Source organism: Gymnoscopelus microlampas (assembly GCF_963454915.1).
Source record: "Gymnoscopelus microlampas genome assembly, chromosome: 8".
NCBI classification, from domain to species: Eukaryota; Metazoa; Chordata; class Actinopteri; order Myctophiformes; family Myctophidae; genus Gymnoscopelus; species Gymnoscopelus microlampas.
In genome coordinates, this window is record NC_139945.1 from 27,848,307 (window position 1) to 27,866,872 (window position 18,566).

Below are 18,566 nucleotides of genomic sequence, written 5' to 3' on the forward strand. Positions count from 1 at the left end.
TTGTCCAATGTAATTCGTTATTCAAAAGTCTCCTGAGGAGGTGCGTCTGAAGCTATATATAATATATAATAAATACAACGGGGGACAATATAGTTATAGTGCTCAGTGTGAATGGCACTTTAACAGTAGGACACAACATCACAATGCCTTTTTGGATAATGAAAAGGTATGACTTTAGGTCTCCCCCCAAAGGACCCCTGGGGGTCCCCGGACCCCACTTTGAGAACCAATGGTCTAGTATGCCTTGGTGCCTTGGTTTTTCCCCTTAGTCTAGTATGATGAATTGCGGAAATAGACGATCTACAAGCTCACAACGCGTCGCCATGGGACGCGTTGTGAACTGGTAGAATGGATAATTTCAGCATTTTAGTATAATAATAATAATGCTAATGCAAGATTTTTACAACATTGTGAAGCTTATAGCCATTCACAAAACAGGGACACCACTCGACACATCAAATGTGACAATTTTGACATCCAACCATTTCTTGTGTTTCCTCAGCATGGTGCCTTAGGCTGCTCCTCGTCACCCTGTTCTTGGTCACCTTTGTCGCCTATTACTGCTCCCACCCCTTCCTTCAGAGGTGAATATCACTAGCTAGCAGCTAGCAATTTTCTTTCTTTCTTTCTTTGCTGTTTTTCTTTCTTTCTTTCTTTCTTTCTTTCTTTCTTTTCTGTCTTTCATTTTTCAGGTCAAGAACCCTCAAAATGATATGTATTTGGCCGCGGACCCCCATGTTAAAATATTTTGTTCCAGGGACCCCCAGAAGCAAAGATTTGAGTTACAAAATTATTATATTCAAAGATTTGCACAAATTCTCACGATTTTTCTAAAATAACAGATATACAAGCTCATCGGTGCCGCGCTATGAGCTTGTATATCTGTTATTTTTGAATAGCCAAAGATTAAAAGGTTAAAGTGGTTAGAATTATTGTGATGCTATATGAACACATTTCCTAGCACCCCTGGGGTCCCCGGACCCCACTTTGAGAACCGACGCTTTAGAGTCCGTAGATTTTTCTTTCTTTCTTTCTTTCTTTCTTTTCATTCTTTCTTTCTTTCTTCCTTTTCTGTCTTTCTTTATTTGATCAGTCTGTCTGTCTGTCTGTCTGTCTGTCTGTCTGTCTGTCTGTCTGTCTGTCTGTCTGTCTGTCTGAGATTGTCTGCTAGACATCTACACATATTTGCCAATCTGCTGAGTCACCAGACATTGACAGCCCACTAACCATTAAGCTTGTGCATTACAATCACCCTGAGGCAGGAGTGGCTTAAATGGTGGTCAATTTGGGCCCTGCTAAAACATGTCCATATTGGCACTGAGTGTTACTGGCACAGTGTGCTTTATATAGGAAGTCAGCAGAGGTGCCGGCGTGCCAGCTTTTATGAACCTCTGTGTTCCATGTGCCTGTCTTTCAGCTATGGAGGCACCAGTAAGTCTCCAAATAGCAGCAAGTCGCTGTGCGGTGGCTGGCTAACTGAGAAAAAGTGGGAGAGCCTCAACTTTAAGTGAGTAATGGCATGTCTGCGTGTTTTAAGACCTGAAGGGGAGGGGATGGCTTGTCGAGAGGGACGACGCTATGCCAACATTTTTACTGGAATCCGAGGTGCCAGCCTCCTTGGAAATTCAGGGCTGCTCTCACCCAGTCATAAGCAGAAGTCAGCATATTTCTGCGAGAAAGAACACACTTTTTTTATAATGAAAGGAAAGAATTCTATAATTCAATCTCCATTAAAGTACTGCTCTGGAACGGCCATTGGATTTTAAATTGTCGAGCGAGAGAGAGGGTTAACTTGAGCAGCAGTCTGTTAGAGCTTTTCAACAAAGAAAATTAAATACATTTTTTAAAGAGATAGACGAATTCATTAGTGCCAGGATCGAGGTCTTCATTTGATTTCGTCGACTAAAACTATGACAAAAAATGTTCGTCGACTACCTTTTTTTACTGATAAAGCTACGAAAGCTACGTTGACTAAAACTAAATACTAAGACTAAATATGTTGACAATTTCGTCAACAAATAAAAACTAGACTATAATGTTAGTGAGGGACTAGGAAGAGATCCAGTAGAACTACGCGCTGCGACACGTTGTGAGCTTGTAGATCTGCTATTTTCAGCATCAAGGCACCGCCAAAATACATTTTAGTCGACTAAATCCCCCCCCAACAGCAAACATGGCGGCCCCCGTCGGTGCCTAAAAACTAGACCAAATCTATAACATTTCAGATGACTAAAATATGACTAAAACTAAATGGAATTTTATTCAAAAGACTATGACTAAAACTAAATCAAAATTTGCTGTCAAAATCTTCACAATGACATCGCCCTAATCAGGCCACGTGCCCCCGCAAAGACGTAGCCTGATCAATTGCAGAGAGCTAGCCGGAGCAGGACGCTAAGGGCTAATTTATACCTCTACGCGTGACTGTTTTGCTACGGCTTTTTCAGTTGATTATAAATTAGGCATGATCTGAAAGATTTGCTGTCAAACAAGAGTAGGTCGTAAACAGCCGGAGTGTGAAACAGTAGGGCAGCTGGCATGCTAAATGCCCAACTACCAAACACACAAGAAATACATTTTATTACAGTACTACATGCCATGACACTCCCCAGGGTCTGTCTGTGAATGATTATTGTTATTATTTTTTACCCTCCTCTTTAGCAGTGAAAAGCATTCATTTGAATTAGGGGAATTGTTGTTGAATGACATCAGGCAAATAAGTTAGACTATACACTATACTGTATTGGGAAATAATATAAATAACTGAACACAGGTTTACACACACCTGCCCATTAATGCATTTAACAATTAGGATGGATGCACTGTATGCAATTCAGTGAAGATTTTGCAACAGCTTTCCACAGAACACTATTATAGACATTTGGCAAAACCCAGGATGGCAGCACACATTGTATTGTCCATTGTTCTGTGTTTGATGCGGCGGTCCATTTCCTCATTCAAATGAATGCATATGTTTCTCCCTGACTGCCACATACATTAATAGGTACAGTGGTGGGAAAAGTACTCAAATGTTTTACTTAAGTAAAAGTATCAATGCTGCAATGTAGAAGTACAAGTATAAGTCCGGAATAAAACATTTACTTGAGTAAAAGTACAAAAGTATTGGTATCAAAATGTACTTAAAGTACCAAAAGTAAAAGTACTACATTTTAAAAAAAATAGCAGATCTACAAGCTCACAACACGCATTGTGAGCTTGTAGATCGGCTATTATGTTTTACTTTACACCACTGCATTAATATGATACATACAGACATACACATTCTTTGTACAGGACTACAGTATGTTGTCATTCCCTCTTCTTCCATTTCCCATGCAGCATTAGCCGACAGACAAAGCTTTTCCTCAAGCTGGAGGATTTCTTCTGGCGAGAGCATCTGTCAAAGCTGGCATTACCCTACGGCATTAAGGGCAGTGGTACGTCCACTTAGCTTTATCCTATTGTCTTTATGCATGGCTTACTGTACTTACAGTGGTGGCCGCAGACCACACAGACCACTAAACCTTTCAGGCATCTATCCCGCTTCTGTTGTGTATCAATAAAACAGATTCAAGTATAAAGTATAATTCACTACTGTTATCAGAAACTCAACGTTTCTTTTTCTTTTTATTACCCATTAAGACCGGGAACACATCTGTGTAACCACTTTAAACATTATGTTATACTTTGGCTATTCAAAAATAGCAGATCTACAAGCTCATACAGTAGATCTGCTATTTTAGAAAAATCATGAACATTAATTTGTGCAAAAAATGTTTTAAGCGAACATTTTTTACTCAAATCTTTGCTTCTGGGGGTCCCTGTAACAACATATTTTTAGATTGGGGTCCTTGACATGAAACAGTTTGAGAACCACTGATTATAGCAACATGCGTTTTTTTCAAAAAACTCTTAGGATTTAGAAGACATTTGTAGAATCCCCAGAAGCAAAGATATGAGTTACAAATGTTTGCTTTATTTTTTTTTAAAGATTTGCACAAGTTTTCATGATTTTTCAAAAAAATAGCAGATTGACAAGCTCATACATGTATAGCCGCGTGATGAGCTTCTATATCTGCTACTTTTGAATATCCAAAGTGTAAGATAAAGTGGTTAAAATCTAAAACGACTATGCTTTCCCGGTCTTAATGGGTTAAGATAAAGAAAGAAGGAAAACAAGACATATCAGTCATGCCTAATGGCCGAAAATAATGTGGTGTCATACAGTACACCACAAAATCACCCCATTTGACACTGCATGAGTCTAGCCATGTATAAGATGGCGTGTGAGAAAGGGCATAGGTTTCACTTCTATATGGGGGGGGGGGGAGGCGGTCAGGGGCAGTCGACAACAACATGGTGTTCTCAGCCTCTGCACAGGAAACAGGAACCATCAACATTAGCCTGACCATGTATCCACCTGAGGAAACAATCCTCCTGCTTCTGTTGTCATTACTCTGTGTGTGTGTGTGTGTGTGTGTGTGTGTGTGTGTGTGTGTGTGTGTGTGTGTGTGTGTGTGTGTGTGTGTGTGTGTGTGTGTGTGTGTGTGTGTGTGTGTGTGTGTGTGTGTGTGTGTGTGTGTGTGCGTGCGTGCAGAGCTAATAGAGCTAATCTTGCAAATAGCTGGACTGATAAGCTGCATATTTCTTGTGCACACTGCCCGTAAAAAAATATACCCACAAATATGTTTCATACGTTTTGAAACTGTAATTCTGTAATTGAAGTCAAAGGGGCTATGATCAGGATTTTCTGTGACCTTTGACCAATGGTCAGTTACCCCCTAAATGTAATCAGGCAATCTAGGGACCATTGGCCACCTTTCCGTTCATTTCATTCCGTGCAGCTGTTGACTGTTGTTATAATACTGTTCATGTTTCTATCTGCTACAGAGGCTGAGATTATTTATGTTTTTTGTGAATGTTGACAAGGTGCCTTAGCTTTTACAAGGCGTTTTTAGAATAGTCTCAGGTCTAAGTGGGTTAACCCTAATGCTATTTACACAGTTTAGACTGCTGCTGAGAGGTGAAGTACAGTAATAATTGGTTATTATGCTCTTGCTGTGCTTTTCACTTAAACCCAGAGTGGTTATTTAGCACTTCAACAGGATGTACAATTAGGGAAGTGTGAGATTTAACATGAAACATTCTAAAGACACAACAAACTACAAGGCCATTTATTGTGTTCTTTTTTATATTGTGATTTTTAGACTTTTTCTGATTGCTAGCTATTTGTTTGGTTTTAATGAAGCTTTATAAAGCAATGTTTACTTTACAGCAATGCAATTACTCATTGTTGGAGCATCTGATAGGTGTTAAAGTTTGTGTGACTTTGAACTCTTAATTACAGCTCCAAAGTTTCCAAAACAGTCGCAGCTCTCTAAAACGGTAAAATGTTCTTTCTCTTGCTTCCCCCCCAGAACTGCTGCTACTGAAGGTTCTAGCTATTATTGCCAATTCTAAAATGCCTGCCACCATCGAAAAGTGAGTATGTGTACACTATACTAACGTGTTATTTTTGTGTGGCTTCTATTATCTAAGGCAGGGCAAGGAGATTATGTAAGCTTCTGTTGATGCACTGGAAATATAAGTGAACTTTGAAGGAAATCCTGCTGTTGTCTGTTCCCTCATACCAAGCCCTGCTAGAGTGATATTTTAACGTATTTGCTGGAATTCGTATTATTATTCTCCTGTATTCTGTCCAATAACTCATCCATACATTTGTAACATTTTGTCCATTTCGGCACACTAATAAATAATCCAGGCCACATGTTAGCTGACAGAATTCTAAGGCTCAGACCCAGCATCTCATGGTTCTCATGAACGTCCAAATGACATGAAGAGATTGGTCATCTCTTGAGAAAATGATAAGAAAATGCTGCCTTTTCAACTTTTGCCCATAGACTAGAGAGGTGACATCTAACCATACGGGTCCATGCCATATCAAATAACTATCAAACAACTTGGTTTTCCAGGATCCATTCCTTGACATTCGGTGGAACCCGTTCCATTGCTGCCATACAGCTATATTGACAGCTATATTCAATTGTTTTATCTTTTGTGTAATTCGCTGATCCCTGTGTCTCTGCGGAGGTAGGGTTGCATGTAGACTGCAGTATGTGTCGGCTTCACAGCATGAAAACTAAAGTTAATGTAGTAGTAGCAGTAGTAGCAGTAGCAGTAGTAGTAGTTTATTAATGCCAGTAGGGAAATTGCTTTATCACAAATGCAATCAAAGGCAATTTAACACAGAAGAACTCGAACAGGATAAACACAAGTCAGTAAGCATTTACCAGCATACAAATACAGTAAATACCGTATACTATACAGCCTTGTAAAAGCCACGAACAGGAAGCTGTTATCTGCTATTAAACCGTAAGGGTATTTGACAACGCAAGCTAGATAGGCTTCGACAAATGACGTAGATTTACATTAGGACTTTCTTTTTTACATGACCGCAAAGACAAAAAGGAAGTAGGCATTGTCAGCACTTCCGATATACAGAGATATGCTTTTAGGAGGAAACATTAGAAAAGGGTGTGAGCCGGTCTGTCTCGCACCGAATGGAACTGGCTTTCTCACAATTTAGACATGCTCTTATCCAGAGCAACTTCAAAGTGTGAATCAGACTAAATGACATGAACCCTAATCAACAAAGGACAGGATAAATAGACAAGTAGAGAGAACACTGTAGTGCTTCAAAGAAACTGGGATACCAGGTAAACATCCAACCTAGCATCTGTCTAAACATGCTTCTAAATAATATTCTCAACATGTGTGGTCAAGCAAAACAAATCTAAACTAGAGAAAGTGCTCCTCGGAGCCTCCTCTGTAGGTTATTGTGGGCCAGCAATGTTGATGGAATATGGAGAATCGGACAGATCCATCATTATCACATGACTATAGAGATAATGTGTACCGGTTCACATGATGTTTGGGAAAAAAATATGTAGGAGTAATATTAAAAAAAATGTTTTGCAAAAAACGTCCTCCTGGTGGCGCTGTAATAGGGCAATGTTAAAAGGGTGGCATTTGTTCCTCAGAGTAGTGCGAATGTGTGTGCAAAGTTTCATGGCAATCGGATGCTGCGTTCATGATTTGAGGCATTTTGTTCAAAACGGGCTACTCCTGCAAACTTTAGATGTCAATCTTAGCCAATCAGGATGGAATATGAAAATTCATGATCGGTGCAGTTATAGGTACAAACACGGATCGGCCTGTTATAGCGCCACCATGAGGCTGATTTGAACATTTTCAAATGGCAATTCTTCCTTCTTCATTATTTGACGCATTTTGTTCAAAACGGAGCACTCCTGCAAACCTTAAGAAGCCAATCCTAGCCAATCAGGATGGATTATGAAGAATCTGAAAGACCTATTTTGTTTAATGACTATAGAGATACTGTGTACCGATTTGCGTGACGTTTGGACAAAATCCGCAGGAGTTGTTTATGAAAGTAGGTAGCTGATATATTGCACTTTTACTTTAGCGCTAGGTATACTCTTAGTTGCTTGTTTTAGAGGAGAATGCACTTGATTCTTCTGGTGATTAGTAGTTTCGTTCCCTACCTACAGTATGTTGAATGCACTTATTGTAAGTCGCTTTGGATAAATGACCGTAATGTAATGAAATGGAGTAATATCCAAAAATGTGTTTTGCAAAAATCTGCCTCTTGGTGGCGCTATAACAGGCCGATCTGAAGAATTCGGGGCAGAGGCTCTGCTCTGGTATCCATGGAGTGTGTGTGCACAGTTTCGCTGCAGTCGGTCCAATGGTGCCGGAGATTAGCTGGTCACACACACACACACACACACACACACACACACACACACACACACACACACACACACACACACACACACACACACACACACACACACACACACACACACACACACACACACACACACACGGACGGACAGGGTGCACAACATTGTCTCCACTCCTTCAGCCGGATATGTGCACAGTATAACTACAATAGAACAAAAAGAAGGGATACAATAGATAGATAGATAGATACTTTATTGATCCCCGAGGGGAAATTCAGATATCAAGGAAAGAGGAGTGCTGGAGGAGGTAGAGTCTGAAAAGGTAAGTTTTCAGACAGCAGTGGAAAATGGGGAGTCTAGAGTTCTGACTGCAAAGGGGGATCGAGTTTATTCCACAGTTTGCACGGCTTGTTCTCCCAGCCTTTGTGCTTTGTCTGGTTTACTTTCCAGATAATAAAAGCATACAGTAGCTGAGAATGTGTTTTGTGAAAGGTCAGTTTTTAACACGTGTGTGTGTGTGTGTGTGTGTGTGTGTGTGTGTGTGTGTGTGTGTGTGTGTGTGTGTGTGTGTGTGTGTGTGTGTGTGTGTGTGTGTGTGTGTGTGTGTGTGTGTGTGTGTGTGTGCGTGTGTGCGTGTGTGTGTGTGTGTGTTTCTCCACAGCCTCGACTGCAGAACCTGTGTAGTCATAGGAAACGGCTTTGCCATTAAAAACAGCTCCTTGGGGAGTGTAATCAACAAATACGACATGGTCATCCGGTAAGCTGGGGAAATAGCTTCATTTCACACTCAATTTGTTTCATCATGTTGCCAAAGTGATAGCAAACTCAAAACAGCATAGTCATTTTAACCTCTCTTTAGCATTCGTACAATGTGCTGTAATCCACTCCTCAGAACATTCGTCCTTTGAACAGCTGCCACAATGACTCATCACCTTTGCTATTAATCCCTTGGATTTGAGCTTTGTGATGATATAAGATAGAAAACTGTAGAGACTTCAGGTAAGATGGCGGAGAGAGGTGCAGCTTAAGTAGTTAGCTCTCTACAGTTGGTCATAATAACTTGACAAAAACAGAACCAAAGTGGAAAAGGAATGAAAATAAATGTTTAGGAGACACAGATGAAGCCGTAGGAACACTCAAAGACATACAGCAGAAAAATAAAGTAACAAAGAAGAAAGGAAAGAATTAACGGAACACTCAAAGACATACAGCAGAAAAATAAAGTAACAAAGAAGAAAGGAAAGAATTAACGGGTCAAATAATGGACAAAAACCTCGTGGAAATTTACTGCGTACAGGACTCGCTAATATCACTAAAGAACTAAAATCTGACGAGCTGACGTCGTTTAAAGAAGAAGTGAAAAAGGAAATGAAGGAGGAAATCACAAGTTTTCGCAGGGAGATAGACCACCAGATTCAAAGACACGATGAAGAGATGGCGACGTTGATGGCTGCTGCACATGAGGCACAAATGCACATATCAGAAATGAAAGATTGGAAAACAGGGGCAGATGGTGTGGTGACGGGGTTGGTGAACTGTGTGGAACAACTACAAACGGAGCTACTGGACATGCGGTCACAAGCAAAGCGGTGTCTTCGGGCGTGTAATATTCACGTTCTGTGTGAATGTAAGCGTGACACAAACGATAGTTCAAATAAATATATTTTGGGGTGAATTAAGCGCTGGAAGGACCATTACTGCCAAAATATTTCCCTCTGAATGATTAAACTGACCTGCCTAAAATACACCCAGCTACCACTGTACTTCAACATGTCTTCAGAAAAACAAAAGGTCACCTACAATGGATAATACATCTCAAGAGTCTTGGAAGTCAGGATGTATTGCTCTTTTGTGAAGGTTAATAATCTGCTTTTTTTTTTCTCAATATGTGATATTGTAGTATTTTTTTGGCATTGTTGTTAATGTCAACCATAACTTTGGATTTGTGAGCCTGTTAACAGAATGTTGTATGCGATACTGATTCTAACGCTAACTGCAATGCAAGTACTGCCAGGATACTGTCAACAAGATGTATTCCAAAGACATACTCTCTGTGTTTTTGGAAGATTTTCTGAGGGAGTAAAACTAAAAAAAGTCATCTGCCGGCAGGTGTGTTAAGAGTGCCTTGCCATGCAAAGTCAATTAACCACATTAAATGTCCTGCAAAGCAATGAAAAACATTATTAGGCTGCATGCATGCCGATCTGACCCTGATACAAAGCCTTCATCCCAGCAACTGTTAGGTCAAGTTAGACTTTTTTTTATATAAAGGAGCAGTGGGGGATTTAGGGACAAAAGCATTGCAAATCAGATTTATAGCCTTTGAATGAACACATGCATTTAGAGCTTTTGTAAGCCTCTTTTCCAACAGCCTGTTAGTTTGGCTTGGTCACAATGTTCTTTAACCCCCATCATCACCCTCCTCCTCCTCCTCCTCCTCGTGTGTGTGTGTGTGTGTGTGTGTGTGTGTGTGTGTGTGTGTGTGTGTGTGTGTGTGTGTGTGTGTGTGTGTGTGTGTGTGTGTGTGTGTGTGCGTGCGTGCGTGCGCGCGCGCGCGCGCGCGCGCGCGCGCGCGTGCGTGCGTGCGTGCGTGCGTGCGTGCGTGCGTGCGTGCGTGCGTGCGTGCGTCTCATGTGCACGCATATGACTGTGTCTGTGTGAGAATGTAGAAAACGCTTCTATTCATTGGACCACATTGCTTTTAAAATAAGATAAATTACTGCGTGAGTTTCATCATGATCCAAGGAATTAAAATGCTACAAATGTAAATAGTCTGTCGTACAAACTCAGTTCCCCCCGCAGCTTCCTCATGTCCTGATTGGCTGCATCCAACAAACTGAAACAGCCCTGGGTTGGCAAACCCGGCCTGGAAATTGCCATAACAAACCGATGCCCCAACATGTCACAGCAAATAGGCCTTAACCCATTAAGACCGGGGAAGCATGTGTGTCATTTTAGATTTATTTGGCTAGCTTGTAGATCTGCTATTTTTGAAAAATCTTGAAAATTTGTGCAAATCTTTGAATACATATATTTTTTTAAACAACATTTTTGACTCAAACCTTTGATTCTGGGGGTCCCTGGAACTAGTTTGTTTGAGATGGAGGTCCGTGGCCAAATACATATAATTTTGGGGGTCCTTGACACAAAGAAGTTTGAGAACCACTGATATAGCAACATACGTTTAAAAAAAAATAATTCGGATTTAGAAGACATTTTGTAGAATCGGGTGCTCAGGTCTTAAAGCAGGGGTCTTCAACCTTTTTAGGCCAAGGACCCCCAAACTGATGGGGTGATGGAGCAGGCACCCCCTTCTACAAGCCTGTCGCTACAAAATATGTATAAACATACCATGTTATTGCGAATTCAATACTAAGCTATTCAAATATGTCAGGTTATGTTTAAAGACAAATTGACATAAAAAAAAAAAGAAACGTTTTAAACGTTTAAAACATTTCGCGGACCCATGCAGTACCTCCGTGGACCCCCTAGGGGTCGCGGACCCCCTGTTGAAGACCTCTGGGTTAATGAGTTAAAAAATGAAGTCTGACAAGTGTCTCCTATCCATTATGTCTAGGCTGAATGATGCCCCGGTGAGGGGCTTTGAGGACGACGTGGGCAACAAGACCACCATGAGGCTGTTCTACCCCGAGTCAGCATCCTACAACCCTTCCCTACACAACCACCCCAGCACGCTCATGGTGCTGGTGCCTTTCAAACAGCAAGACCTACGCTGGCTCAAAGAGATCCTCTACGATGAGAAGAGGGTACTACATATGTGTGAGAGTGCATGCACACTCCACTTCACACGTGCATTATCTTATGTAGTTACATTATGCATACATACTCTTTGAGCTTCTTTTCATTTATATAACTGATTTATTTATATCAGGGCTCTTAAACAGGGGGTCCGGGACCCCTAGGGGGTCCTCAGAGTTACTACAGGGGGGCCGCCAAATAATTTGTTTGATTGGACCTTGTCACAAGGATTTGTTTTTACATTAACGACTTGTTATCCCTATTCTGAAGAGAACTTATAGGCCAAAATAACAGATCTACAAGCTCACAACTTGTAGATCTGCTATTTTTGGCCAAGAGGTTTGGCGTTGGTCTATGAAATCCATGAAAATACAATTTTACACAGTATGTAGTGGGGGTCCCTGCTTCATCTCTCTTTCAGCGAGGGGGTCCTTGGGCTGAATACGTTGAAGACCCCCTGTGCAAAAACCCAACACCCCCGATTTATATAATTCTCTCTCTCTCTCTCTCTCTCTCTCTCTCTCTCTCTCTCTCTCTCTCTCTCTCTCTCTCTCTCTCTCTCTCTCGCACGCACACACGCGCACGCACGCACGCACGCACGCACGCACACACACACACACACACACACACACACACACACACACACACAGACACACCATTTAACATGCTCTCTCTGGTACTCGTCAGCCATCCAGGGACAAATTCTTTAAGGGTTTAACTCCACTGACGTCAAAGCTCTTCAGCGTTAAATGTAGTTTCCACATCCAAAGTCACCCAGCTCTGTTAGCTCGGGGCCCCTCTGGCCTTTTTGTGCTGATAGTTGCAGGGTCATTACCCTCTAATTTGCACATTTGACTGACTTTCAGTTCTCCAAGAGAACTGGGAGTAAAGAGAGGCTCAACAGCATCTAAATTTGCCCTGATGAATTCTTTGCGCAGACCAAAAAAAAGTCTCTCACACACATTTCTCACACCCTTTCTCACCTCTCTGTCTACCCCCCCATCTATCTTTCACGTGTGTGTGTGTGTGTGTGTGTGTGTGTGTGTGTGTGTGTGTGTGTGTGTGTGTGTGTGTGTGTGTGTGTGTGTGTGTGTGTGTGTGTGTGTGTGTGTGTGTGTGTGTGTGTGTGTGTGTGTGTGTGCGCGCCAGGTGAGGAAAGGTTTCTGGAGGCCCCCTCCCCAGATCTGGCTCGGTGAGACCAGTAACATCAGAGTACTGGACCCTCACTTCATCCACCAGACAGCAGACAGGCTGCTCCGGATCCCCCTACACCCTAAGACTAAACAGGTGATCAATAACTTTTTAATCACATTCACCCAGTGGTGTAAAGTAACTAATGTACTCAAGTACTTTACTTAAAGGTCGGGTAAGTGATATTTTTGGTAATTTTATTTGTTTTAAGTACTATATTCTGATAATCATTGCTTCAGAGCATTTGTTCGGTCACAGGGGTCTCTCCAGCTCTTTAGTAAACAGAATATAATACATTTTCAGGTAGGTGACAACATTTAAGCCAATCAGGAGAGAGCACTGAAAATGCATTTTCTGATATTTGTAGAATCCCTAGAAGCAAAGATTTGAGTTAAAATGTTTGCTTTAAATATATATATATATATATTCAAAGATTTGCACACATTTTCACGATTTTTCAAGCCATGAGCTTGTAGATCTGCTATTTTTGAATAGCCAAATAAATCAAAAAATGACACAGATACTTACCTCGGTCTAAATGGGTTAAATCTCTTTCTTTGTTTGATCGTTATCGTTAATGTGTTTTACCTCCCTGCATTCCGTCCTTCCTTCGTTGTGTTCTCTCGTCCTCTCTTCATTCATCCATCCATCCAGCCTACTGTTCATTCATTCAACATTAATTTGATTGTTGCTTCCTTTCTTCCCCAAGGATCATTTTAAGTTAAGAAGCGTTGCTCTTCAGATGCCAAAGTGGGAGAGAGGGGCTCTGTGGAACCAATTACCGCGAAACCAGACAACGATTAGCTTCCTCTTGATACCACGTATACAGCCCCATTACCAGACATGTTCACTCAGAAACTCCCATTGGAAATAATTGGCTCTTGAAAGGAAGCCAACATATTGTATATATTTCAGCCAGCTGCAGTTTTTGAAAGATGGCAGTTATTATCACTGCTATCACTGACAACAAAAACATCCACTTTTAACTCTCAGTTTGCATGTGAATTGACCCCATACCAGTGGTGGAAAGTATCTAAGTACATTTACTTAACACTCGGGGTGCCAGAGGTTTATTAAAACAGGGTACATCTGGTGCCGGCATTCTTATACCGTTTACGCCTGTAGACGCCACAACGTGGACGCGGATGTAAACAAAAGCTGCGTGCACGATGGTCGAGGGTCCCGACTAACGACTGGAACAATAATATTTCTAACACGATCCTCCATTGCAGATTGATCACCCATCGATAACGGCTCGTTTCCACCATGTTAAAAAAGAAATGGAGTTATGAAGCTTTTTCTCAAGGAATTATAATGGGTGCGAATGGGAGGTCGTTTTTTTTGGCATGGATCCACTTCCGTCCTCTCCTTCTTTCAAGCTCTGTGAATCATTCCAAAGTTGAGTTAGAGCGCCCCATGTGGAAAAATAAATAAATAAATAAATCTCTTCACGTAGCTCTACGGTTTTGGCACTCAACGCGACTATTTACAAAACCGTAGATATACGGTTTTGGCACCCAATGTGTTAAGTATAATGTTGAGGTATTTGTACTTTACTTGAGTATTTCCAATTTCCACTAATTTTACTTCTACTCCACTACATCTCAGAGACAAATATTATACTTTTATCTCCACTACATTTATTTGAAAACTTAAACTTAAACTATGAGATATTATATTATAATCAAGTGAACTGATTATGTAATGATGAAGAAACCATGACGCAGCACTTTTCGGTAATGTGCCACTGCTGTACGTGATGTTTTTGTTCGGACCTCGACTCCCCTTTTGGCCCCTATAAGGTGCTCGGGTTTTGAAATAGACTCCGATTTGATTTAAGCTATTACTCATGTAGAATGATGTTTTTATTGGCTCAAGGCATTGCATCTGCCAAGCGGACTTGTTCGAACGCGTTTAGTGGCTGGGGAGGTCAGGGGGGTGGGGGGGGGTGGACTCTGTAATGGTCCAAAGCCAGCTCTTGTTTTGGTTCTGTTCATTCTTGTCTCTCACAAGTCCGTTTTATGTCAGGGACAGGGGGTGGGGGACTGGGGGGGGGGGGGGGGGGTGTTACCCTTCCTGGACAGTAACACAAACACAACTGGCTGCTGCATGAGACGAGCGAGCAGCGGGAAGGCTGTGGAGTCCTACAGGCGAGCAGCGGGCCGGCACAATAGGAGCACAACGCCATCTGCATGGATTCAAAAGGCCAGAAGAGATCAGACGGGGGGGGGGGGGCGTTTGGGCTGTATGAAGGGACAGAGTGGAAGACAGGACTCGGTGGAATGCTGATCAGAACACGTTGCACAAAATGGAGGCAGTGGTGGAAAGTGACATTTACTTAAGTACTGTACTTAAGTACCATTTTGAGGTATTTGTACTTTACTTGAGTATTTCCAATTTCCAATGCCTTTACTTCTACTCCACTACATCCCAGAGGCAAATATTGTACTTTTACTCCACTCTTGTAAGGGCGCGGTCCCACCGCAATTCTGTTTTAACAATGGGGCGGAATCTGCTAATGCTTTTTCAATGAGAATCGCGTGGTTTGATGGTCTTGCGCATTTTTCCATGTGTCGCACACGTCCTTACGTTATGCGCTCTATGCTGCTTTTCCCCATAGAGGTATAATATAACTAGAGGGCGGATTGCCCCGTCCCCAGCTATCATTTTAATGAATGTGCTCAGTGGCGTTTTGAAGCACCCGGAAACCTGCCGGAAGTAGAATTATTGAGTCGTTTTTGGACACACCATAGAGTTATGAGCATGCGCACTAGTGTCCTTTTTGCGTTCTACGGCAGCCCTTTTAGAGGAGGCAAGCTTCCGCATGCGTCACAGAAGGGGATGTTCGGTAGGCCAATCAGAGGCAGGTGGGGGCGGGTCTTTTCGTAACCCAGCCCTTAACCCTTTAAGAGGCAGCCGTGCAGCAACTAGTCAATTAGACACGTTGTGATTGGCCAGTGGTCAACGCGCTGTGATTGGCCAGTAGTCATATCAAATGTCAGCGTGCCTCCTCTAAAATGGCGTCCGCGATACAGGTCGCTCCAACGAACTGCAGAGGCCAATGAGGTATCTAGGTTTCTATATCTATGAGCGACATGGTGCTTGTGATAGAGCAACTGGTTGTAGCTGTTGCATGGGAGGGTCCTGAAAGTGAGTGACATGTGGGTCACTCCGTTTCTTTAGAATGCACTGGCTGCAAAAAACTGTCAGCCGCGCAAAACCTGAGTTTAACAGCGGCCAACCATGTTTTGGTGGGACCACGCCCTAACAGAGTATTTCTACATTGTGGTATCAATATTTTTACTTAAGTAAAACATTTTAGAACCTTTTCCACCACTGAATGGAGGACACAGGCCATAAATATCTGTCCTTCATGCTGCAAGACGTTCTGTTTTTGGTACGCCTTGATTCAATGTCATGATGACAAAGTTATTTTGTGATATTAAAAAAGAGAGAAAAGAGAAAATAAATATAGTTGATCACACTTATTTGATTGGTAAGAATAACAAATACAATAATCATATACTATAATTAAATGATCTATTTTTTTTTGCTGGAATAGCACTGGGCAGAGTCCAGTGAGATCATTGTTGGCACACAGCCATGTTTACGTTTGGCCCTTGGTTGGTCTTCCTTACCAAAACATACAGCAACCTCTGCCCACCCCTCCTTGCCCTCTCTTATATTCTCTATATTCTTCTTTACATGCCCTGTTTCAAGGATGCAGAGAACATTTTAGAATCGAAGGAGACGCATGTACGCGCGCGTTCCGTTCATTTGCGTTTTTTTTTTACCTGGTTTGTTACTTTTTTTGGGTGTTTTTGTTACATTCATTCGGTTAATTCGGTACAAAAAATGTACTCCATGAAGTGTAGATGTCGGAGGTTTCTTCTTTTTCATTTTTTTTTCAGCCCAAGAGTTGCGCGGGGATATCCCTCACCTCATGGGAATTGAGTATGTCCAAACCCCCCCCCCCGCCCCCCCGTCTCTGCGTCCCTGCCCTGTTTGTTTTCCTGTTTTCCTATTTCTTATTGTTGTATATTTGCCTCGAGGCTCTCTCATCTCTTTTCAACCTGCTGGCTTTATTTCAGTGTGTACTATGTACTGTTCTGTAATGTAATGTTCTCTTTTGCAGTGGTGGAAAAAGTACTCAAATGTTTTACTTAAGTAAAAGTATCAATACTGCAATGTAGAAGTACTCTGTTACAAGTAAAAGTCCAGAACTCAAAATTGACTTGAGTAAAAGTACAAAAGTATTGGTATCAAAATGTACTTAAAGTATCAAAAGTAATCTGCAAAGTAACTAGTAACTAAAGTTTTCAAATAAATGTTGTGGAGTAAAAGTACAATATTTGCCCCTGAGATGTAAAAAGTAAAAGTAAAAGTATTGAAAATTGGAAATACTCCAGTAAAGTAAGAAATACCTCAAAATTGTATTTAAGTACATTAGGCCTACTTAAGTAAATGTACTTTACACCACTGCTCTTTTGTTTCTCATTTCAATCTGGTGTATCTGTTTTATTTCTCTGTTTCATTCTTTAATACCCAAAGTCTCTCCTCCGGGCGTCTCTCTCTCTCTCTCTCTCTCTCTCTCTCTCTCTCTCTCTCTCTCTCTCTCTCTCTCTCTCTCTCTCTCTCCACCCCCTTGTCGCTGGCCCGCTCACTCAAACACAAGTGAACAAAATGCCAGCACGCCCCTAGCTCTCCCGTCCCCTTAAACAAAAGATTCCCTTGAGCTTGTTGGGCCTGGTTCTCTCTCGGTGGTGACAGTATGCAGCGCGTCTCCTGCCCCTCTCGTCAAGGCTACACGGGCCAATGTCCAAACTATGCGGTGGGCCGCCACTGCAGAGCTGGGAGGTTGTGGTTGGCGTGCAAAGGGAACACATGAGGCTAATACACACCGAATGTCAGCCGTATCCCATCGTTGTACACACACACACACACACACACACACACACACACACACACACACACACACACACACACACACACACACACACACACACACACACACACACACACACACACACACACACACACACACTCGCGAGTTGCTGCTGCTGCAACAACAACAAAAAAAAGCTGTTGAGTGCATAAGCAACCGATTTATGCTTCGTCTCTCTTTTCCTGACGTTCAGGCTGTTCAGAACACTTGCAACTGTTTTACAGAGTAGTCAAACCGTCAGTTGAAGATTTGTTGGTAGCAATATGGGTATGGGGGGGTATGGATGACGCACAGAGTACATTATATTATACAGCAGTGGTGTAAAGTAACTAAGTACATTTACTCAAATACTGTACTTGAGTACAAGTACAATTTTGAGGCATATTTACTTTACTGGAGTATTTCCAATTTCCGATGTTTTTATTTATACTCCATTACATCCCAGAGGCAAATATTGTACTTTTACTCCACTGCACACTCACAACGCAACGCGTTGTGAGCTTGTATATCTGCTATTTTCAAACATTTTTGTACTTTTGGTACTTTAAGTATATTTTGATGCCAATACTTTTGTACTTTTACTCAAGTAACATTTTGAACACAGGCCTTTTGCTTGTAACAGAATATTTTTATATTTTGGTATTGCTACTTTTACTTAAGTAAAATATTTGAGTACTTTTTCCACCACTGATGTAAAGTATATTATTTGTCTCACAAGGACTTCCGTCTTTTCTTCTCAGCAATGGCCTACATAAAGACAGACGCACATGCAAATGAGGAGGCCGGCTTCCCTCCTGCGAACACGGACAATTATGTTATTATTTGAAATGCCTGGCCAAGACGTACTGTAAATGTACCCCTACTGCCCCACCCAAACGTCACTCAGTTGATAAATCTTGAAAATC

The 18,566-nt window shown here is 41.7% G+C and overlaps 2 protein-coding genes across 4 annotated transcripts in view; both read left to right on the forward strand.

Moving 5' to 3' along the window:
* The window catches only part of ilvbl (ilvB (bacterial acetolactate synthase)-like), a 194,945-nt gene that overhangs the window by 119,029 nt on the left and 57,350 nt on the right, over positions 1–18,566 (forward strand). The window lies entirely within an intron of this gene.
* The window catches only part of st3gal4 (ST3 beta-galactoside alpha-2,3-sialyltransferase 4), a 51,377-nt gene that overhangs the window by 22,940 nt on the left and 9,871 nt on the right, over positions 1–18,566 (forward strand). For all 3 annotated transcript variants that reach the window (XM_084064264.1, XM_084064265.1, XM_084064263.1), the window contains 7 exons: positions 503–584; positions 1,418–1,507; positions 3,340–3,437; positions 5,418–5,481; positions 8,428–8,523; positions 11,344–11,533; positions 12,675–12,812. In XM_084064264.1, coding sequence (XP_083920390.1) covers positions 503–584; positions 1,418–1,507; positions 3,340–3,437; positions 5,418–5,481; positions 8,428–8,523; positions 11,344–11,533; positions 12,675–12,812 — 758 coding nt within the window. The remainder of the gene's footprint in view (positions 1–502; positions 585–1,417; positions 1,508–3,339; positions 3,438–5,417; positions 5,482–8,427; positions 8,524–11,343; positions 11,534–12,674; positions 12,813–18,566) is intronic.